The sequence below is a fragment of the Tympanuchus pallidicinctus genome, unplaced genomic scaffold (genome assembly GCF_026119805.1).
Source record: "Tympanuchus pallidicinctus isolate F22 unplaced genomic scaffold, pur_lepc_1.0 scaffold5, whole genome shotgun sequence".
Lineage (NCBI taxonomy): Eukaryota > Metazoa > Chordata > Aves > Galliformes > Phasianidae > Tympanuchus > Tympanuchus pallidicinctus.
In genome coordinates, this window is record NW_026294769.1 from 40627602 (window position 1) to 40651755 (window position 24154).

Genomic DNA, 24154 nt, shown 5'->3' on the forward strand with positions numbered 1-24154 from the left:
AATTAGACATGGGGAAGACAGTTACTTCAAACATGTAAAATTCCACCTAAAATTTTAGTATGACTAGCCTAGCATATTATTTCTTAAATTCAGACATAAATCTTCAATGAAAATCAGAAGAAAGAAGAAGACAGAAGAGTATCTGCTTCTGTATAGTCTGTCTTTTAGCTACATGCAGAGTTGTGCATAACTGAAATAGGATACTTAAACCTAGTAACTTAAAATGCAACAACTATTTTCGTTCGAAAATGAAAGTATCTGCCATTAAAATAATTGAAGCAGGGAAAAGCTACATGATTCAGTTAACAGACAGACAAAACCAGACTATGGTTTTTGTAGATGGAATGGGTGACAAAAACTACTGTAAAGTTTTGTTGGCTGAGCCCATGGTGTTCACAATTTCTCCTCAACTGCAAACCTGACAAGTTTCTGTTCCCTCTTTAAGAGAACATAGTTTCAAACTGTGTTGTTTCAAGTTCAGGTTTTGCTCTTAGCAACTATTTTGATGGAACAGGATAAATACTTTTGACTTTTCTGTGAGGTTGAGTGTAGAACTAAACATTTAGGAAAGTTGCTGAGTTTAAATCAGCTGCTCAGTATCTGTATTTTTGAGATCAGATAATAAATTTTGACGCTTCTGTTACTCTTAAGCACTTTCCTCTGGCTTGGCACTCAACATCAGAGCATTGCCTTTCACTTGCTCCCTCATTATCACACCTTCCCCCGTTCTTTTTATTTTGCATGTGATTACTGCAAGTTGTTCAGATGATAGAGCACAGTGTTCTTTGGCCAATGGGTTCTATTTGGCTCTGGTATCCTGTGGGAGGGAGAGTGGTTTCCTTCCTGCCTCTCCCTTCCCAAAAGTCATTAATTCTGCAGAAAGTAACTGTGCCCCAAAACATTCATAGCAAGCTTTTGAAGAGGTGTTTGGAGTCCTTCAAGGTGAGGATTGAAGACATGAATCTAGACAATTTTAAATGAAGTTTACACTTTTAAATCTCTTTTCTAATGAAATAGTAGATGTGTGAATCATACCTTAATGGAAACTTTGTAGTCTTGTAGTTATGTAAATTAACTCTATGTGTTTTTTTCATAATTTAAATACTATAGCAATAGCTTCAAATTTATGCTTCATGTACTCTTACTGATCTCAGAATTTCTTTAAAAGACTGGTAGAAAATGCTGGATTTTTCCACTGAAGAAATTAATTCGTTGATTGGATATATTTTTTTCCCCTTCTTCTTCTGCTTACCAGATTTGATCTTCAACTAGATTGGATTTTGGAAACATTTTTTCATAAAGGCAGATGAATTCTAATTAATAGAGTAATAGAATTTATCTTGTTGAAGGTGACATTCTTTTGATTGTTTTGACTATTCTGTTGATAACGAATTGTAGACTTAAGTTCTTCTAAACTGCCTGTAGTAATAAAACATTGGCAGAGTGTTAAAAATGACCACAACTCTGTTCGTTTCTCTGTTTGTACCCAAGCACATGGGTATTTTTCTGCTCTGAGAAAGACCTATTGAATCATTTTGAAAACTTGGTAGGAAATATCTCCTTAGCACTTGCTCTAATCAATATATTTGTAAAGCAATTGGGAAGTTACAGCTTTCTTCCTTCTGGAAAATATTCAGGCTCTTTAAAGCAGCTCAAGAATTAACTAAAGCAGGAGGAGAAATAGATTATAAACTACTGTGAATGCAGGAACATATGTTAACTCAGTATTGTATTTCTAGGAAACATTCTTCTTTCTGATGTCTTCTAATAATGTAACCTTCTATTACATCTATCCAGGTGTAGAATTTGGGGCTCGAATGATCACTATTGATGGAAAACAAATAAAGCTTCAGATATGGGATACGGTAAGTAATAAATTATTTAAACATGTCTCCTCTGGCTTTTTCTTTTGTTGTTCTGGTTAAGCTCCCCATGATCTACACCATGTTAGTCTAAGTCTTGCAGCTTTCTGTGACTCCCATGAACATGAAATCTTTTTAGCAAATTTTTCTTTTTGGATGTAATGTGCTCTTAAAACCTTGCAAATTGCAGCTGTTTACAGCATAACCCAGCTTCCACAAGCAATGCTTACTCAGATTTGAGAGACTCTTTTTCTTTTTTCCAAAACTCGCTGTTCTGCTTTTCAGAACTTAGATTTCTCTCAGTAGTCTCTATGCTCATGCAAAGTTTGGCTGAATGTCACTTTCTGTTGGCTTGTGTCTACTAGTTTTGTTCAAGAGCTCCCTAGAGTAGATTTTTGCGTTTGCAGTGCAGGATGTAAAAGATTCCGCTCACTGTTCTCACAGAAACCATCAAGACCTCCAGTTCACTGTAGTCATCATAATACTTGGATGGTTAAGAAGGGACTGGTAAAAGCTTAAAGTTTCAAAATGCCTACCAAAACAAAGCCGAAGACCTTGACTTTCAGGGGGAGTTCAGATTAAAACATGTATTAACAAAGTCAGATATATTGGTGGTTGCTGTAGCACTGACAAGTTGGCCTCAGTGTTCTTGTCATGATTCAATATCTCTAAGATACCCAATACCAATAGCTCTGTCTTTTTTGTGTGCTTAACTGTATGATAAATCACAGTTTCATTTCCTTTTCCAAAAGCCTTTTAAGATACTTTTAGGAACCCACAGATTCACGTTTGTGTTCTTTCTGGCATAGCAAATCAATGAACGGAGATGTGTTCATATATATGTGTATATCTAAAAATGTAAACAAGAGCAGTACTTTAGCTAACTTCATAGCTAAAATCTAACGTGCCTTACTTATTCTACAAGTTCATCTTCTAAAATCGCATCTAAAACCTGTGCCTCCTTACATATTCTCTGTGGTATAAGTGAATTATGTTCAGATTGTGTATCAAGCTTTTTGTAAGCCAGGGCGTTTTTACAGCTACAGCTGTGGATTTGCAATCTACCAAGATAGCTGAGACTTCATAAGTTCAATAGGCAACCAGAGGGTAGCATAAACAGAAGTTTCAAGAGCAAACCTTTAGTATGTAGCTTAACTAGGAAAATCCTAGTACCCTAAAATTGGGACAGATTGTCTGCAGATAAAATTACTATTTTTACTGCCGATGTAGTCACTGCATTTTATTAATCAAATCAATTTGAAAGATAATGTGCTGTTACCTGTTTCCCGGATACACGTGAGCTTTACCTATTTTGTAGTAGATTGTTTTCCTTTCTGCCTCGGATTGAGTAGCTCTTCTGTCTGTTTGGCTACTTACGTGCAAGCAAAGTATCTGATAGCCACAAATTCAATGGAGTTGCTTTTGATTATAAATTATGAGGTGTTTTTTGGCAGGGATTTTATTTGGCTAGATTCTTAACTGATAACTTAAAGATATTCAAAATACTAATTGGAAGATTTCATATTCTCTAAATAGACTGGGGAATTGTAGTTAATGATTTATGAACTGTAAGCAGTGAATGACTTAGTATGTTGCCTGGAGTTAAAATGTAAACTGTGTGCAGACTTTTTTAAACACAGGATAAATCTATTGTAATCAAGTCTCATAAGCATACCTACGTTCAGTTTTGAGCTACGGCTCAGTTTTGAGCTTGGCTGTAAAGGTATTAAAAAAATAGTGAGATAAGAAATACAGTGAAGCACATTTCAAACATACAGATGTCAAGGTACATAAATATGTCCGTAATGACCAAAGTTACTTTGTCTCTTGTTTGTCTGGGCTAAACATTGCCTGGATTTCATTTTCTGTTGGCAAAAGCTGCTAATTGTTGCTAGTGCTATGTTTGTATTTATTAAACTGTAACAATTTCTATTCGAGAAAAGAAAGTTCATTTTTACACGTATCACTAAGAAAACTTGGTACATTGAGTCACAGCACCACCACTTCTCTGATTTAGTGCTGTTATTAAGTGCCTATTTCTAATCTGTCACTGGGCAAGAAGCATCTTGAGGAAGGCATGAGAAATGGAAAACTAGATAAAATGTTTTCCCTGATTAAAAGTAAATGAGGACTTTGGCTTTCTTAAGCAAATTTTTCTTGCCTGATACCAGTGCAATGGTATCAGTTTGTCGTCTTCAGCTCCAAGGAAAAGCGTATCCCTTAGTTCCTTAGTGAAGGACAGTGTGTGGAAGCTGCAGCATACCTCACTGCAGGAGTGGATTAAGGGGCAGCTGAAGTAAACAGCCTTGTATGTCAGTGAGATCCGTTTGTGTGGTTTCTGCTGGACTTTTTTGTACCATAACTCAAGACTTCGTTAGCTTCTTAGTTTGATTCAGGAGTGGGCTGCAGGAACAGGGTCTGCTTACTGCACTCTGGATTTCATGTGGGAGTACACAAACTGGATTCCTTTTGGATGAGGCTGCATTGGAAGATATGCTCAAGGAATGCCACATGTGCCTATTAGCATTTGTAGTCCAGTATTTGTTTTTGTGAGCTGATGTCTGGTAAAACTTGTCTGAAGTGAAATAAAAACAAAATACTGGGGGGAAAAAAAACCCAACAACAACTTGCGTAAAAGATGCTTGGTATGAGCACTGCGTACTTGTGCTCAGTGTTGCAGTCTCAGGACTGCTTCTGTTTATACATTGACACCAGCAGCCAATGCATCCCCTCATCATCTCCCAGCAGTGGAGGCTGCTTCTGGATTAATTCTCCCTGCTGCCTGGCTCCAGAAACTTGGTGCTGTGTGTGCTGTGGCGCGTCAAGGTGCTTAGGTCTGGAAGTCCCTGGATTTCACTTCCGCTTCCTGACACTTTTAGGCCAGTCAAGGGGGGTGCAGATATTAATTGTCATCAATTAATTATCAGATTATTCTTTTGTCTTGTCTGCCTCTAGGTTATTTTATTTCCTCTGATCTTTACCTTATTAAAGATTTTCATCAGTTGGAAAGATTGAGAAGCAGTTTTGTTTTTAAAAAAAAAAAAAAAGAAAAAAAAGTTATCAGGTAGTTTACTAGTATGAGAAGTTTGGATGCTCTTTTCTTTTGGAAGAGTGTGACAGCTGAGCTTGCATCAGTTACCAGCATCCCCTTTCTGTCTGGGGACCTAGGAGTAGAAGTGGCCTGTAGAAGCTGGTAAGGATCAGCCACAGTGTTTGTTCTGGGAGCTGTTTAGTTTCACAGGGTTAAATAAGCTGTGTAGATGAAGGTTGCTTGTCTTGTGGCAGTACAACACTGAGAAATATAAAAATCATTTCTCCTCAGAAAAAAAGACTTCATTGTTGCAGAATGCTGCTGGGCTTGTTACCAGGCTGAGTCAATATCTTTCTTTTTATTACTGGGGGGGGGGGGGGGGGGGGGTAGGGGTGTTCTGAATCATATTTATTGTTACTTACATCACTGTTAGAAAATAAGCATGGTTTTTCTAGTTTTCTCCTTGAGTTTTTGTAGATGTGGGGGTGGCAGTTTCGGACAATGAATTATTCCTTGTAAGCCCGTATTTAAAAACAAAACAAACAATGACCAAAAAAGAAAAAGACCTCTGCATTTTGGATTTGTTAGACGAGTTTGAAATTCCTTTCTTATAAACTGTGTTCAAATACTTGTGTTGTTTTCATATAAGTTTTCTAACTGAATTAGCAGTGGTTTTGTTGATTTGGTGTTTTTTTGTTCGTTTTTTTGCTAACTGGGAGCTTGCACCAAAAAAGGTGTGTTTGTGCAAGATGGAAAGTATAATTGAAGGCATGTCTCTTTTTTTTTTCTTTCAATAAAACTGTACTATGACATGTCTGCATTGAGATATTTGGACTCTACCAATCCTTGGAATCTCAGTTACCCTTAATGTATGAGTTCAAGTGATCCTAGTTACTTAAAGGTTTCATATATATTTATAAACTGAAATAATTCATGAGGGTGCTTCTAATAGTGGAGAGTTGAAGCTTTCTGTTTCTGTTAGTGTGTTGGGAATTGCTTTGAATGTCTAAATTGCATGCATTCAACATCAGGAAAGAAAGGTATGTGTATAGTTCCACCCTTGGGTATTCTTATTCTTCATGAAATTTCAGTTCTTATTAGGATGCTGACAGAGTTATTTTTGAAGCAGTTTCTAACTTGACTTGAATAATCCGTTAAGCCTGACATTTTTACAAGTTTTAATGAATTTGTGTTCACCTGCATCTTTTAGTTCCATCTCTTCTACAAGAGATGGATCATAGTAAAGAACACTTTTGCTGGAAGGCACTACTGTTGTTTTCTTATCTTTACACTGCCCTTTATGCTTTTTTCTTGTAATAGATGTTAATGAATTATCTGAAAATTATTTTATTCTGGAGTAAGAGAGATAATGGCAAGATTAAAAGGCTGACTGCTGAAGGATATGTTTTGCTCTTCTCCCTTTCTGGAACATTTTATTTGGGGGATCAATTTGTTGAAGTAGATCCCAACTGGCAGTTGTCATAAGTAGTCTGACAGTGGCATGAACTGGTTAATTATTTTTTCAGTTTATATATAGGTTGCTCCAAAAGTAATGCCTGCTTTTATTTCCATGGCAATTACAACAAGCGCGAAGAATGCAATAACACTATTTGGTAGGGAAAATTTTCAGCTACAAAACAGTTTTTCAACATAACCACCATAATTAGCTGTGCATTTTCACCAGCAGTGAACAAGAGCTTGCGTGTTGGGCTTATTAAAAAAAAAAAAAAATCTGCACCAACAGAGTTGACCTGCTGTTGCCACTGCTGAAATGCACCACCCACTGCAAGTGCTGATGAGTGTCAATAGTGCAGTTTTTTTTTCACATGGAGGAATTCACTTTCACCCCTTTGCTTTATTTGCACTTCCGTGTCAAACACCATTTGATCAATCTGTCCCTCTGCTTCCATCTGTCATGTGGCAGCAAAATGCAATGGAATATTGGCAGGAAGATTCAGTCTCTACTGCTATACTACCACCACCATCTGTCTCTGACGTCATGTTCTGGTGTAATAACATAAGTGGCTTTTCTTTTGGAGCAGTCCTCATAGATTCAAAAATACACAATTCAGGATCTTTCAAAGTACCCTTTTTGGTCACTGGATGAGGAGCTGCAAGATATGGTTTAGTGGCTTGTGGTAGCAGTGGTAATGGGAGGACAGTTGGACTAGATGGTCTTGCAGGTCATTTCCAATCTTGTGATTCTATAACAGAGACTTGTCTATAATTTTCACAACTGAACCCTCCACAGCTACACTGCACCCTTGGAAATGTTGCTGAGATTTCCTATAGGAAATGTAATACTTGAAGTCTTTTCCTTCATGTGCCACAGGCGTGTCAACTGTAACACAGTTAATGGCCTGGGAAACTTGAACACAGGGCCTTCATCTCTGTGTAGGTGATGTGATGGATAATGCTTTACATTATTTACATTATGCCATTATTTTGAAGTTGCACCTTGGTCTGTACAGAGATTTATATTTAGAGAGCAGGAATACGTTCATGCAGCTGAGCAGTTCATGCAGGGATTAAGATTTTTAGTACTGTTTTGAAGACTTGTAACTCAAGTCTCATTTCAGACAGTTTATCTTCATTAGCTGATAGTGTGTGAACTGTAAAAGCTCACAGTCCAAAAGACAACCAAAACAGGTGTTATTTAACAAAGAATCAGTTGTTTATCAGAGGCTCACTTTTTCTCTTTTCCAGCAAGCTACTACTCATGCCAGAACTAGCACCCTTTAACCTAGGGAGAAAAGAGGCATGTTCAGGCCTGTGTAGCGTGGTTGAACATTGATTCCTGTAGGCTACTTTGCCAGGGCTAGAGTTTCTGTGAGTGAAATAGCTGCTGTTGTCTGTCTGTTATCTAAAACAGCTTCCACCTTCTCCCTTCCTCTACGGTGTAACTCTGAAAGTGGGTGTAACCTGACATTGCATCAGAGCAAAGGCTTATGTTGTCTCTACCAGATGTAATTAGGCCTTCATTTAGTGTCTGCTGCCACTAACTACTAACTCCCCTGCCCCCTACTCCCTCATTCAATCTCTGGCATATGTTGCTGAAAAATTAAACAACTGCGTCAGGCAGAGTGTTACCAACCCATTGAAGGAAGTGCTCCTTCCCCTCTGCTCAGCAGGTGGGGAGGCCACACCTGAAATGCTGTGTCCTGTTCTGGGTTCCCAGTACGAGAGACCTGGGAGTATTGGAGAGTCCAGCAAGATGATGGATGAAGGGACTGGAGCAGCATTCCTTGAAGAGATGCTGAGAGAGCTGGGACCCTTCAGCCTTCAGGAGCCTTAAGGGAGAACTCTTACCAGGGTCTGTAAATGCCTGAAGGGGGTATGCAGTGAAGATGGAGCCCAGTGGCAGGACGAGATGTCATGGGCATAAACTGGAATGCAGGGAGTTTCCTTTCAACACCTGGGAACGCTTCTTTAGGAAAGAAAAAGAAAATCTCTGTGAATGACTGTGTGCTGCCTCAGGTTCCCTAGGAAGGCTGTGATCTCTGCTTTGGAGATCTTCAGAAGCTGTCTGAACATGGCCCTGGGCACCCAGCTCTGAGTATCCCTGCTTAAGCAGGGGCTGGATAACATGGACCCAGAGATCCCTTCTGATCTCAGTTGTTCTGTGAAGAAACTGGAAATTTGAAATTTGCTTGAATATAGAAGCAGAGAAAAGTGTTACATTTTAGGAGAGTATGGAAAAGATTTTATGTATGCTGTTAATTCCACTTGACAAGATAGAGGGCTCTCCTCGTGTCAAACCTGGTTTTGCTCTTGTACTGAGCTTCCTTACTGCTTGTTCCATCTATTTCTTCTTAAAGCAAGTAGCAGAACTTGAATTGGTCCCTCTTTGCAAGTTAGAGGAAGTATTAAAACCATAAGAAATTTGTATTTTAAAATGTTACTATAGTAGTAATAATAATAATTCCTATATTTTGGGGTGTGAGCATATGCTTCTGTGTTTTGCCTTTCCCTCCTCTTCAAATAAAGGGGTTGGAAGTAAAAGAGCAATGAAGAGCAAAGTTCGCAGATGAAAAATGCTTCAAGTAATAACAGTAAAAATAAATTTATGTGGAGAATCTTTTACATGCCTAAACCATGTTATTTTGACCTTACAGTTCACTCATTTATATTTCTGCTGTTGAAATAGACTTCAAATAAATGTTTCTTACTGTTCTGTGTAATAGGTAAATCTCTACATGTGAAGATGAGTTTTTATGTATTACACACACATATATATATACCTTTTATATATTAGATTTCATAGAGTTTCTCTACAGAAACTCAATTTTCTTCTGTTTAGAATAAAAGAGGCTTTGGTTTCTGTTGCTAAATGGAAATGGAAAACCATATCTTTGGGGAAGATAGTAATGCTTTCCACCTTCTCAGGCTTTCCTTCAGGAAGCAATGATATTTAAGAAAGATCATCATGCACAAGTAATAAGCAGTTGAGAACTGAAGTAATATCTGTAAGTAATAGCTGAAGTAATATCAGGATGTAAATACCAAGTGATTCTTTTAAGAACTCCAAATTCTTACGTTCTTGTAGATCTGGTAGAGCCTCTGGCAATTGTGGTTGACTTTAACTTGTTCATTTTCCACAGTAAATTATTTAACATGACAAGGTTGAATTGATGAGGGTGAAACAGGCAATCTTGAATGTGGTAGGCAGTCTCAATAATGTACCATTTTTGGCAATGTGTAGAATATATTAGTAACAGTAACTTGGTTTATTGTCTAGTCAGGAGGAAAATGTTTAATGCATCTACTATGCGCTTGCTCAAGTCATCACACCAAGAAAAAACTCTTGACTTTCTTGGAGCTCCTGGGCAAGGAATCCAGTACTGAGCTGAACACTTGTTTGCTTTTACTATTCCTTAGTGTACTCTATTAGGCTGCCTGCATTTTGTTACCTTTGTCTGTATGAAGATGGGCTCGGATTGGACCCTTCTTCTAGTCCGTATGTTAGTGTATTTCAATTCAGCTGAAACTGGTGAATGTATTTTCTATTTTTTGTAACTCATTTCAATGGAGGGACTAAGACAAAATGTTTTCTTAAGCTGAAGTAACTGATTATTCTGGAAGATAAGGGTGCTTTTTGAAAACTGACCACAGAAAAATGTATTGTGCTCTGGATTCTGCTGTTGTATTGAGTAGCGGAATCTGGCTCAAGTGTGCCTGAAATTCAAGAGAACCATATATTATGGAAGTACAGTGATTGTGAGAAGATTCTGTAGGTCTGGCTGAATCATAACTAGTGCACAGCACAAGCTTTGATAAATATTTCATTCTCATTTTTCATAGTTTTAAATCAGAATAATTTCCTGTAGTCGTAAGGATAAGTATCTTACTGCATGTCATTTTTCAGCATTAACATTAGTGTTTCTTAATCATGTTCTGTGCTAGCTCTGAATTAAGCCAAAGCTTTTATTAATACTAAACATTAAAAATAAATCTTTTTCTCTAATAACTGTTAATTGCTAGATAGCACTTCTGAAAAACACAAGCACGGGAGCTCAATGTTTGCAGTTATGAATATTTATCTTTCAGGGCCTTGATTTTTTTTTTAGTACAGGAGGGAAAAGGGTTATGCCTTTGTCCTTTAGCTTCATCCACGTGAACTGTTCTACCTGTGCTCTTCAAAATAGTTTTTATAAATGCAGAAAAGGCTTTGGGTTGACTATTGCATGTTAGTGAGAGATATCTTGGTAAAGAAGAGTCAAAACATCTGTGGATTGCTGGAAGGTGATTCAAATCTAAGCTGATAAGCATGTTCTTCTAAGAGCTGAGATTTTTACAGATACTTTTCTGAAAGAACTATCTAATTTCTGTAGTATCTCACAAGTTTTTCTTGTGGATATGGATATGGAGACGACTGTTGCATCCTGTGGCTGTTTGACACGTGTTATTTATCAAGTACAGGGGAAATTGATTAGCTGTGGAGCAGAATTGTATAGAATTGAATTCAAAACCATTTTCTGTTTTTTCATAATAAAATGATTACTGAAAGAATTCCATCTGAAGACTGTTGAAAGCTGGCTGCAGTTTATGATATAACGGATAAAATCTGCATCCTTGGCCTTCCAACAACCTTTACACCAGCAGATGGTGGGCGTAAAGATGTCATTCATCATTTATTTACAATGGGCTTTATTTATTCTAGTGTCAACAGCTGCCCCAGGGAGCGGGTTATTGAATTCAAATGTGAAGCTCTGGGTTATTTGCTTCCTTTCAAATTTGTCTTCAGAGCTTAGTTGCTAGGAGTCCATTCTGTGCTCTAATAATGATTCATGTATTGTGAAGCCATTCAGTAAATTGGGTTGTCAGGGATTGCCAAAAAAGGTTTAGAGGTCTTGTTCCGTGTTTTTTTTCTTTTTTAACTGCACGGTGCTGTAGTTGGTGTCTCCTCCTTATGTGCCTTCTTTTGCCAGTGTTAGAGACTTTGTCCCCAATTGTTCCCTCTCTGATTTCCCCTCCATATACTTCCTTGCCCTCACAAAAGTAGTAAGTTTATGGTTTTCAGCAATGAAACGTAAATTTGAGATGTGAAATAATGAAACTTTGTCTTCTGCAGGCAGGGCAGGAGTCCTTCCGTTCCATTACAAGGTCGTACTACAGAGGGGCAGCAGGGGCTTTACTAGTGTATGACATTACAAGGTGAGGATATGGTAGAAGTTACAATTGTACTAAAATTATGTGTCTTTGTAGATTTGTGCTGTGATATGTAGCAATGTTAAAAATGTCTAATTCAGCATGTCCTGGTTTTTTTTTTTGTGCAAATACTTGCAATCTGATGTTTTATCATGTTTGTTAGGCAACCAAAATCAACATAAAACCCAGATTCAGTATATATATTTCTAATTTTCTCAGTATACTGGTTGAGAAAAAGTATGTATAAACTCTTGGGAAGAGTGAATCAAAGTATTTGACCATGAACCTGTGGATTACCTTTACTGAGAAAGGCATTGAAATACTTCATGAATTCCTTTTTGTGTTTTTATTACTGTGAACTATAATTTCTCTTTTACTATAGCGAACTTTTTACTTAGCTGCCATTCTTGAAGTAAATGAGTAAAAAATAGTGTGATTTCAGTAGCAGATGTTCAGATGTGACTGAGATATTCCTGCAGTCTTGAATAAAGCATCTGTAACTCTTGTCTGCAAAACCATGGTGTGATTTTTAACTAAAAAATTATTACGGCTGGATTATGAAAATATACAGGCTCCAAGGCACTTTTATAGTGTGTGATTCCTTTTTGTGGATCTTGAGTCTCATTGTGGAATCATGCAACGAGATTTCTTAGTTTCCCTTTTGTTCCCTGCTTATTTTTAAATGTCAGAAAGCAATCTATTCTTTCCAGTTGACTTCCAACAAATCAATCTTTGATTCATAAGTAGGTGGCTTTATGCTTGTGAAATATTAAATGCACAATCATGTTATTAAATATTTAGTGTACATTTTCTGTAAGATCTGTAACACTGTCATCTTGTATCTATCTTACTTGAAAATACATCACTGCAAAATTCATTGTTAAGTTTAAAACTTCAGAGAAAATGAAAGTCAACCTTTTATTTTGCCAGCAGTAGAATAAGTATTATTTCATGAATATGCTTGTATTGTTGTTTGAAAAACTAAAACTGCAGTCAGGAGTATGACATCGTAGATTTTCATGAGAATACTTTTTATAATAAATGTTTTCAGTTACTCTTTAGGCAGAGTTCATTAATGCTCCATGTTTGCTAAATTTTTGTGTGCTTGTTTTCCTCTTGCGAAGGGATTACCAGCTTTTATTCTTGAAGTGTATTTACTAGTAAATGAGTTGGTTGCTCAGGTAGAGAAGCTAATTAAGAGAGGAGAAAAAAGATTTTTATATATATATTTTTAATATTGCCCTTAATTTTCCTTCTCTTCCATATTCAGGAGGGACACTTTCAATCACTTGACAACTTGGTTAGAAGATGCTCGTCAGCATTCCAATTCCAACATGGTTATAATGCTTATTGGAAATAAAAGGTAAAACTTAACCAATCATAACTTTGTAGATGGTGGAAATTTAAAACTTTTCTCATTACCTTTTTTTTTTTTTTCCTAAATAATGATGACACCATGTGTAAGCACCTAGTTCTGTCCCTTAGAAAGGGAATATGACTCCTTATCAGGGCATTTTAAAATGCTTTGCTTTTCTAGTTAAGAATCACAGCAGAGGAACTTTGCTATTTGATTCACTTGAAAAGACATTATGAAATACAAAAAAATGTGTCTCAGCAATTACAAGGTGCTTCTGAACTTCAGGCCTGCTTCATGTTCTGTACATTCCAGCTGGGAGTGGGGTCAGAAGCTTTTTAACCACCTCCTAGTGATTCAAAAGATTTTGAAGTTTGTTAGTAAATTTGAAGACATTTATCTGCCTGTTTTTTCATCAGCTAGACTGTCCAGAGTTCCAAAATGGTTCCTTATGGATGCTGAGACTTTGATCTATGTTGAAAGTCTTCGTAAAAAAATTTACAGAATACAGTAGGTTTATCTGAATTTTTCTGGTTCTTAATCTTCTGGACTGTAACACTGTCTAGATTTTTACTGGATGTTAGTGTTTCTTTTGAACATCAAAGGTATTATCTCAGAATGTAATGACCTATTAGGTACAGGTCCTTACCTAGTAGATTTTAACTTGTCTCCTTGCCTAAGTAGTTCTGGAAGGTAAAGATGCCAGCTGAAGTAACTATGTATGCTTGTCACTAAAACGAGCAGCTGAATCATGTCTTAGATGCTACTGAGAAACAGCTTTGTAGTAAATATGGTCTAGTTTTGTTAGTCTGGCCTGTTCACCTCTTGTTTTCTTCTTTTTCTTCCCCTTTTTATCCCCTTCTGTTTTCTTCTCTCTGTCCTTCTACCTTCCTCCCCCTCAAAAAAAAAAAAAAAAAAAAAGCAAACAAACATGCTAAGCAGTAAGTAATTATGAAGCTTGCCCACATTTTTCTATATAATCTGGAAAGTGACCAGGAAAGTTCTTTCTATTAGTGGAATGTGATAATCAGTCTTCACAAATGGTTTACAAATGAAACTTTGGTAAGCCCATGATACCAATGACCAGCAGATTATGTTAGTTAAAAGGTGGCCATGAGAGGAAAAGTGTCTACTGTTGACTTGCATAAGGTACTATGAAAATAAATATTAAGATGCAGATAATGGTGCCACAGGAAGCAAATGTTCTTAAGAAGCTTTTTAAAGGGGGTTATTTTCAAACCTCAAAGAGAAGGATAGGAAGAATATTTCCTTTCTGCAATATACTAACAGCATGTTACAGGAGTTCTTACAGTAGAGCATACTGCCAGAGACATGGAAGAACACATATAATAGCAAAATATTTTTAAAACAACTAACTTTGTTTCTAAGAATCCCAAAAATGCACTTACGTTTGTTCTGCTGCCTTCTAAATTTGAAGGGAGTTGAGAATTTAAGCTGAAATACAATAGCTGTTTTTTGAAAACATTACAAATAGTGGTATTAAAACATGACAAATGCTATACTTAATCTCCTTTCCAGAACAAAGCATAGCTATAATGATCTAGTAAGACCAAATGCTTCGAATTATTGGAATGGGATGTATGCAGAGAGGAAGACAACTGTGGTTAGTAGAAGCAGTTAAAGCTCTTACATGGATGTCTTTAGATACCGGTAACGAGTGGGTTATCGCTGCAGTTTCCAATGCAACAGCACTATTTCAAATAAAAATAATTGTTTATTTCTATTGTAGTATGCAGATAGCACTGTAGTGAATCAGGTTTTAAATAAGATATTTCTGAGTGCAGCATGGTAGTGGCAATGAAGACATTGTTCTTGTTCAAGAATATCATGTTGAACAGCTATCAGGCACGTGAGTAACACCTTGTTTAGCTCATCTGAAGCCTGGAGCTGAGATATTGGAAATGCTTACAGACTGTGAGCATCAACTTTAATTTTTTTGCTTTGAGAAAACAATTCTTCTATCCTTATCTTCAAATGCTCTGTCTTCAAATAATGTGTTGAATTGTCTTGACTCTAAAATTTATCTGAGCTAGCATGTAGTTGTAAAAATAACAAGAGCTTGCTTTGCTGCAAAATAGATGCCACATTGAGTGTGCCTTATGTTCAGTGTACGTGTCATTAAAAGAATGGTGGCCCAGTATGTTTCTTACTAGCATTCTAGCTGCAGATAAAATCTATGTATTTGCAAACTGTTTAATTTGAATATCTAAGAATGGCTTTATATGTGTAATTTAAAGGCAGCTTTCTTTATATGTATGTAAAATACTATTTATATATATCAAGAAATACAGCATTATTACTGCTCAGGATTTAATATATTTAAAGGAGCAGAAACTCTCAATGACCTTGTTCCTAAAGAAGCTTTAAAATAGAAGAGTGAAATACTAATATGTCCATGTGACCTACAGGGGTGAACTTGGTATTAGTTGTTCAGTCCCATAAGGTATTCTTTGCTATTTTTGTAATAGTTAACTTTTTTATAGTCTGCTTGGAAAGCAGGCAACAAAACATTGTGTTACAGTAACTTTCAGTTCTGCTGCTAAAGGGATTGGTCAAAACTGTTATGCTAGGGTTGTCAGGAGGGAACGAGTAATGTAGTTCAAAGTAACTTAATTTTGTTCTTATGTTTTGCCCTGTTAAAAAGACCAAAATACCAAGTTTTCCTGAGTAGGGGAAAAAAAAAAAAAAGGTCTGGAGGGTTTGGTTCTCTTAATGAATATTTTATAAAAGTCTTTTATCAGTTCAGTTTTGCAGTGTGGATTGGTAGATACTAGAAAAGTGATAATTACCTAAAATGACTATGTCTAAAGTTAACATCCCAAGGAATGGCTTGATAAGTATATTTGTGTCCTTTTAAGGCACTGCACAAACTCTTGGATCTGTAAGATAAGATCTGTATCAACTAGAATTAATGAGTCAATTTGTGATATCTGTGTCTATTCTGTGTACTATAAGTGCAGAGTTTATAATAATTCTACTTTAAATGAAGGCTTGAATATATTTTTGTATGTACATTAGTTCTGATGGGGCCTGTTCACTTATAAGCATGTATCTGAACAATGTCATTTACATGGACAGACCATGTGAGTAACTTTTTTTTATTATATCTTAGTGATTTAGAGTCTAGACGAGAAGTCAAAAAAGAAGAAGGTGAAGCATTTGCACGAGAGCATGGGCTCATCTTTATGGAGACATCTGCCAAAACTGCTTCCAATGTAGAAGAGGTAACTTTGCTTAACACTGGTATTTTAGTAAAAACAATTGTTTTGAGTTGCATTCTGTAGTTTGTGCAGATGCTGTTCCTTTAGTGTTTGGATTTATCAACTTGAATTAACTACTTGTAGTATGAGAAAGACATGGTCTAGTTCATATCTGATTGCACAGCACTAATTATATCATTGAGATTCTATTACCTAATGTACTTCTTAAAAATACTCAGTGAAATGGGTACACCTGTCTGTCTCTAAATCTTAAAATTGAAACCAGAATGGATTTGCTAGTCCAAAGCAAGACAAGCTCTCAGGTTTCCTTCACAGATCTAACCTGTTCTTAAAGACATTTAATATTTCACATACTCTTCAGTGCAAGCTGTTGTGATGCTTAGTTGTATCTACTATAAAAGAAGTTTGCATTGTTTCTGTCCACTACCTAACAGGAACCTTCTTTGCTGCAGTTCACACACAGAATTTTTTTCAGTCCTCTGAAGAGTTGCTGAAGAGATCATTATCTTGGTTTCTGTAGTCTGTAGTATTTGAATAATGTTAGGTTTTTCATTCTTTTGCTGTTTTAGAGTAAACAGCATAAGTCCTTGAAGTTTAATATATAATTCATATTTCTGGGTATAGGTGTCTATATATTTCAGCTTGATTTACTACAAATTTTTCTTAAACAGTGATTATGGTTGACATCAGCCAAAAACTAAAACCCACCCAGTTGCTTACTCTCCATTTGCCCAGTAGGTTGGGAGAGAGAATCAAAGAAACTGAAATGAGAAAAAACAAAGGGCTTGAGATGAAGAAAACAGTGCAGTGGGTGAAGGAAGGGGCATGGAGGAGGAGTGAGACAGTGATGGGAAAGACAGTCACTCCCAACTTCCCATAGATAAACTGAGTCTCTGAGCAAATAGATTGTTGCCCAGGGACTTGTTGAGTCTCTGAGCAACAGCTACTTTTGAAAGACTATCCCTTGTTTTTTATTGCTGAGTATGATTGTTACGTGATAGAAAACACATTTCTGTCCAGCTCAGGTCAGCTGTCTGTGTCTCCCTCAGTGTCTTGCTTACCCCAAGCCTAATTGCTGGGGCAGAGGGAAGAATGAAAGCTTGACACTATGCGTGAAATGTTTAGCAGTAGTTAGAACATTAGTGTCTTATCTCTGTTTTGGTCACAAATCTAAAACACAGCAGCATGCAGGCATCTGTGAAGGAAATTAACTCCATCCCAGCCAGATCCAATGGACAAATTGCTCTTGGTGAGCTATTGGTGCTATGCAGAGCAGAGAGATTTCTTCACTTGACTTTAGGCCCTCAATTTCTGCTTCCCAGTTTCCTATCTTTGTTTACAGGACTATGTTGTAGTTCTGTTTTCCATGCTACCTAATCTGTTGCTGCTCGTATCCAAAGTCATTCTAAATGCAGGATGGTAGACAGCAATCATGGTATACTTTAAGTAGTAAAATCTTCTCATTTGGCAATATTTTACTTTTTAAAGGTTACAAAAAGCATACTGCTTTCATTTACTTCATTCTGTTTTGTTATTATATGATTTTAACATTAGCACCTTTTGCCATGATAAAAAAAAAATGCTTTACGGTGGATGCGTTGGCCAGTAATGAGTCTGTGATTATCAGGAGGAAGAGCAGCATAAAGTTGTTTTTCAAATAAGTTTGAACTGAATCCTCTCTTTGTTATGATGTGAATGCGCGACTGTATTTGCTTTCTCACTCTGATAAAGCCTTAAGATATAATTTTTTGTAGTGCCAGTCAAGTACATTTCTTAAATGATATTCTCAATCAACTAAAAGAGGTAGCATGGTCTAGAATGGTTACGACTGAAAGAGCAAGATCTTAACCTCATTTTTTAATAAAAATGAATGTGAAGAAATAGTAGGCACAGGAAGTGAAAAGTGCCACTTCATGGGTGAAGGAAGAGCCCATTTTATTTTTAGGTCAGCGTGCTTATTCTGAACTGTTCAATATCAAAAAAATAGAGGGGAACAAGGGAATAAATAGTGTGAAATGGGCAACATTAGAGGAAGGAACAAGAGGGATTCAGAACTGAGGCAGACATAGCTTCTGGGCTAGAAAGAAATGGTAATGTTGTAACTAGCTGAGGATGCAGAAGCTAAACAGAAAATTTGAGATAAGTCAGCTGAACTTACCTGGCTGAAATTTTAAGCAGAAAAAACCTGTGACCATGCATCCACAAATCTGTGCAGGATAATCAGAATCATAGAATTACCAAGGTTGGAAAAGACTCTCAAGATCACCCAGTCCAACCATCCACCTGCCACCAATAGTTCTCACTAAACCATGTCCCTCAACACAATGTCCAAACGTTCCTTGAACATCTCCAGGGTCGGTGACTCCACCACCTCCCTGGGGACCGGGAGCCTGACCACTCTTGCCAAGAAGTAGCATTTCCTAACGCCCAGCCTAAATCTCCCCTGGCGCAGCTTGAAGCCATTCCCTCTAGTTCTATCACCAGTTACACAAGAGAAGAAGCCGACCCCCAGCTCACTACGGCCTCCCTTCAGGAAGTTATAGAGAGCAATGAGGTCTCCCCTGAGCCTCCTCTTCTCCAGACTGAACATTCCCAGCTCCTTCAGCCGCTCCTCATAAGGTCTGTGCTCCAGACCCCTCACCAGCTTTGTTGCCTTTCTTTGAACATGCTCCAGTAATATTTATAATCATAATGGTAAGGCTGACTGTATTTTTAAATGAGCAAATCTGCTTCTGTCTTTGTGGGCTTGTCTTTGTTTTTTGTTTGTTTTTTCTTTGCTAATCCTTATTTCTACCACTATGTAATGCCCTAGTCAATATCTAGCCACAGCAACAGTGCCATGTCCTTGTTTGGTGCTTGGATCTTAAGGCAATTTTAGAATGTTCATTGTGTTCTAATAGGTTGTGGATGCCACTTCTTGGAGGTGTTAAAGGCCAATTTGGAGAGGGCTTTGAGTCCAGGTCTAGTGGGAGGTGTCCTTGTGTATAGCAGGGAGTTGGAACTAGATGATCTTAAAGGTCTTTTCCAACCCAAACCATTTTATGATTCATCAGAATTATCTATTAAGCTGCATCTCAGATGTGAATGTTTAGCAGTGGAAAATAATAATATCCTGTTAGCTGTTCATCTAGTGCAAGGCTGTTATGTGAGGCTGAACAGGCTGCCCAGAGAGGTTGTGGATGCCCTGTCCCTGCAGATTTGATGGGGCCCTGGGCAGCCTGGTCTGGTATTAAATGGGGAGGTTGGTGGCCCTGCATGTGGCAGGGGGGTTTGAGATTCGTGATCCATGAGGTCCCTTCCAACCCTGTGATTCTGTAATACCCTGTTTGCATAATGTACCATTAAGTGGAAAGTAGACAGGCTTTTCCTTCATAGCTTCTCTGGAGGTTTCTAAGAAACCAGCATGGCCACAGAGTTAAATCCTGTTGCTTATGGAGTGTGATGGGGTGGAAGTTTCTGGATCGTTAGGAGGATAAAAGGACTGGAGGGAAGTTGTTATTGGACTGTCTATTGTTTGACTGCTGCCAAAAGACCAGTTATGGTAGCCTCTTCAGCCATACTGTATTTGTGGGAAGTTTTCTTTGGTTTTGTGCACTTTTTTAGTTTCCCCCTATAGCCATCTAGATAGATAAAGAGCTATCTAGATAACATGATTTTTTTGGGGGTGCTCTTCTTCAGTGTTTTCTGAGCTGTCTACACTGGGCATTTCTTTCTTCACAATTCTGCAGAAATAATTTTTTAAACACTTTGAAGGTGTTTTGTAGTGTATGCTCTGAACATGCCTGTTGACTTTCTTAGACCAGGATATATGCTGATATCTGATGAGAAACATTGAATTTTTTTCTTCTATGCCGAAAGTAATCTAGCGTTAACTTTTAGATTTAGTTACTGTGTCTGTTATACTTCCATCCTGTTCACAACTCATAGATATTGTGTGTGTTTTCTCATAGTGTGCTGTAAGGTACCATCTGCAGAACTCAGTGTCTTATTCACTTTTCTCCACGAGAGCATTGTGATGCCTAGGAGTAAGCTTTTCACTAGTATATGGACAGTTCTAAGCTTTAGACTTCAGACATGTCTGTACTTGTTTTAATTAAAACATCAGTTACTTTCCTATCTTATGTTAAAACTACACAATTTATTAAAGACCTTTTTTGTCTTGTTTTCAAAAGATACTAATGCCTGTATTGCATTTTTCAGTAGCAGTTCAACAGCAATATACAACTGTTAGTTTTAGTTTTACCTGAAAGTTGCAGTTCAGAGCTTGCTGAATGGTTTCTACTTGGGCAGTGTCTAACACTGGTACAGGTAGAATAGGATCATCTACATGAACTCAGGGTAACTGTCCTATGATACTAGCACTTGGTAGTTATCTTTTCATCCCTGAAATATCATGTATTTGAATCCATTTACATACGCTTATTGTGAAGAACTTAAGATTCCTAGCTGTATTTGGAAAGCTGGAATAGCTGTGTGCCTTCCTCTTGCGTTCTGTACTGCTAGTTCAGTAATTATTAACGTAATCAAGCTTAAGCAAAAGAGTTCTCTGGATACTGAACAAGCCATCACCAGACACCATTGCTGTTCAGGAGCTGATTCATTTACATTAGACTTGCCTATCACTGACTCCTGGTGTGAGAATGGTTTCAGTAAGTTGTTTCCCCTGTCAATGGGATTATGTAGCCCTATGCCAAGCTTTCATCTTTGACTATTGTATTTGTTGTTCCAAGTTGTCTGCACATAAATAGATGCATTAATGTACTAATTTTTTAGGATTAAAACTGAATGGACTAACCACGTCAACTCAACAACTGAGCACTTTGACTATGTACAGCTGGATGGTCTTTGGACAATCTTGTTCCAATTTTGTAACTTAATTTTCCTCTTCAGACAGTTTCTTTCATACTTTTGCTTAAATGGAAAATGAATATTCAAACCCGCTGTATTTTCAACAGGGGTACTGCTCAGTCACAGATAAGGGAAGAAAGAAAGCCTTTGTAATAGTCTGCAGACTAAAAATGAAAATCCCACAGAAAGATGGAATGATTATTATCAGCTTCCAAATTAGAACTGATATTTTCTAGAACTACCTTTTTCCTCTCTTTAAATATAGCTGCTGCTACACACCAGCTGTTTGACCTGGTGATCTAGTTAGCAGAGATTTAGTTAATAAAATTGGAAAATTTGAGGTGCTAGTAGCTTTAATAGAAAAGCAATACATAAGATATAATCTGACTAGAATTTACGAAACAGTGGTTTGTTGTTTGTGAAATATTTTTGTTTAAAATAGGTTTTACTTAAGTTCTATCAAAACCAGTATTTCTTGAGTTCCTTGAAGCCAAGTTCTGTGACGTTTCAGCTGTGAGAAGCTGGTTAGGACGGTGTCCCAACTCTTCTGTAAGTAATAGAGGATCTTTGGGACATAGTGAGGCATCATCAGAATCCAAACTCTCAGCTGAGGTTTCCAGGCTTTATAGAAGAGCATGAAATGCATTATATGGCTGCCTGTGTGAGCCATAGGGTTTTTTTTTTTTTTGGCAGCCTGATCCTTAGCTCTGGGGTTTTAGCTTGTGGGTTTGTTTGTTTGTTTGTTTTTTCAGATCCTTTGTTCAACAGCAACTGCAGCACTTCCTGAGACACTTCAGGATCTAGTTAATATGATTCTTTCCAGTTTGCCAGAGATTCACAGGCAAATTACTGTTTTGGGTCTGTGCATTTTCACTTTAAGTATAAAGCTACAGATGTGCTAGGACACCTATGTGGTGTGGCTTCGCTATATGCTATGTACTTCCCTACTGCTTGATAATTAACTCCTCTGTAACCATTTCAGTGTCCCAGGCTATTTTCTGAAGATCAGAAGCATTGTCTTAGTTGTAAAACTGCTGTTCAGAGCTTTGGGATCCCATTCTATAAAGTGACTGTCTAGTGCTACTTTCACTCTGGGATATAGAATGCCCTACTGAGTAAATCCTTTTGTGATCCATATCATTACACCTTCCAAATGTATCCCTAGGGTAATGATCTATATTGTATCTTACTGCTGAAGGAAGGAGATTGGGAAAGAGGAATTCTAGTTGTTGACTGACCATGGAGGTGAAGGTCATGCTTTAGAATTTGTGAAATGTGTAGCAGTTCAGTGTCCTTGATTTTTTTTGTTTTGTTTTGTATTCTTACAATTAGTAATGAACTCCCCATTTGGAGTACTGTGTCCAGGTCTGTAGTCCCCAGTACAAGAAAGACAGGCAGCTGTTAAGGAGGGTCCAGAGGAGAGCCACAAAGATGATCAGGGGACTGGAGCACCTCCCTATGAGGACAGGCTGAGGGAGCTGGGCTTGTTCAGCCTGGAGAAAGAAGGCTGCGGGGTGACTTCACTGCAGCCTTTCAGTATCTAAAGGGAGCCTACAGACAGGAGGGGAATCAACTCTTTGAAAGGGTTGATAACTGCAGGACAAGGGGAAATGGTTTTAAGTTGAGGGAGGGGAGATTTAGGTTGGATGTCAGAGGGAAATTCTTTACAGAGAAAGTGGTGAGGTGCTGGAACAGGCTGCCCAGAGAGGTTGTGGATGCCTCGTTCCTGGAGGTGTTCAAGGCCAGGTTGGATGGGGCCCTGGGCAGCCTGGTCTAGTATTAAATGAGGAGGTTGGTGGCCCTGCCTGTGGTGGGGGGATGGAGATTTGTGATCCTTGAGGTCCCTTCCAACCCTGGCCATTCTGTGATTCTGAGTTCAAACTGATTTGTATTTAAAAGTGCTAAATTTAACATTAACGAGCCACCAGAGGGCAGCATATTACATGAACTGGAAATGCAGAACCCAGTATATATTTATTTTAAGCAAAGCACTTTAAAATACGAGTTTTGAAAAGTATCAGTTATTCATTTAGAAGTCTTTCATGTGTGCGGCCTGCAGCTAAGTCATTAAATACTCATCATGGGAATAGATTTCTGAGAAAGAGTGTGGCATTGCACTTTGCAGGTGTATTTTCCAAGTTATTTGCACATCTTGTCACATCTGCCAAGTGGAAACTAAATCTAGCGGTTCCATAACATGCGTTGTGGTGCCTTTATCTTACTGTTATTCTTAGTATATCTCAGATGTGATAAAAAGGAGCAAGAATTCCCTTTGCTTCCAGCACTGCTGTGTGTGTGTGTGTTTCTTTTTTTACCAGTAATAAACTCGTTCTTTCTGGTTTTGTCTCAAGGGTAGCAAACCTTCACTACTTGTTTACTCTCTCTGATAAAATGGATGTTAAATTTGATTTAATTTTATAGTTGGTGTTTTTTAGGAGTAATTTATTTTGAATTCTGTATCTGTGCTGTTGTATGGTTGTTCTTTTGAGGTTTGTTTGTTTTCTAAGAATGGTATTTTGAGACTTCTTGATTGTCAGTATGATGTATGAGGTTCCTTATGCAAGTATCTAAAGTACTTGATATCTAAAGTACATGATAATACACTCATGTAGTATAACTTAAAACCATCCTTCATTTGCTGTGCACTAAGTGCAGGTGACGCAGCAGGCTGATCACACCTTACAAGACTCGCTTTTCCCCACTTGCACATTAATGTAATTTTCTTCAGCATAGTTTAACTTTTGTCAGTATTTCAGAACCCAGTTATAAGTGAACAAAATAGAAGTGTTGTGTTGAAAGAAATCACAACACAAATTCTTCAAACCTTTTTTGAAAATGTAGAACAGGTAGTCAGGCTTAAAATCATCGGTAGCTTTTGTGATTTCGGAAGAGTAACACTGAGCGTTAAACACTAAATGTAGATATGTTCCACAAGTTACATTGTTTTCTTTAAATTTCCTCAAAAGCAGCCTAGAATTTGTGTATTTGGAAGTCTTTCATACTCTGCAGAACTCAACTCTTCTTTCATGAGCCCTGTAAGCGTAGTGTAGGAGCTTGCCGTCTTTGCAAGTGACAGCATACAAAGGCAGAACAAATCTAGTTCCACCTACTCCCACTCCTAAGGTGGTGGGAATAAGCCTGGATGGACCTGAGCTCATCTAAGGTAGAG

The 24154-nt window shown here is 37.6% G+C and overlaps 1 protein-coding gene across 1 annotated transcript in view; it reads left to right on the top strand.

Annotated features, from left to right (window-relative positions):
* The window catches only part of RAB2A (RAB2A, member RAS oncogene family), a 42664-nt gene that overhangs the window by 11769 nt on the left and 6741 nt on the right, over window positions 1-24154 (top strand). Inside the window, exons 3-6 of the mRNA XM_052703822.1 lie at window positions 1798-1865; window positions 11465-11547; window positions 12812-12904; window positions 16029-16140. Of these exons, the coding sequence (XP_052559782.1) occupies window positions 1798-1865; window positions 11465-11547; window positions 12812-12904; window positions 16029-16140 (356 nt within the window). The remainder of the gene's footprint in view (window positions 1-1797; window positions 1866-11464; window positions 11548-12811; window positions 12905-16028; window positions 16141-24154) is intronic.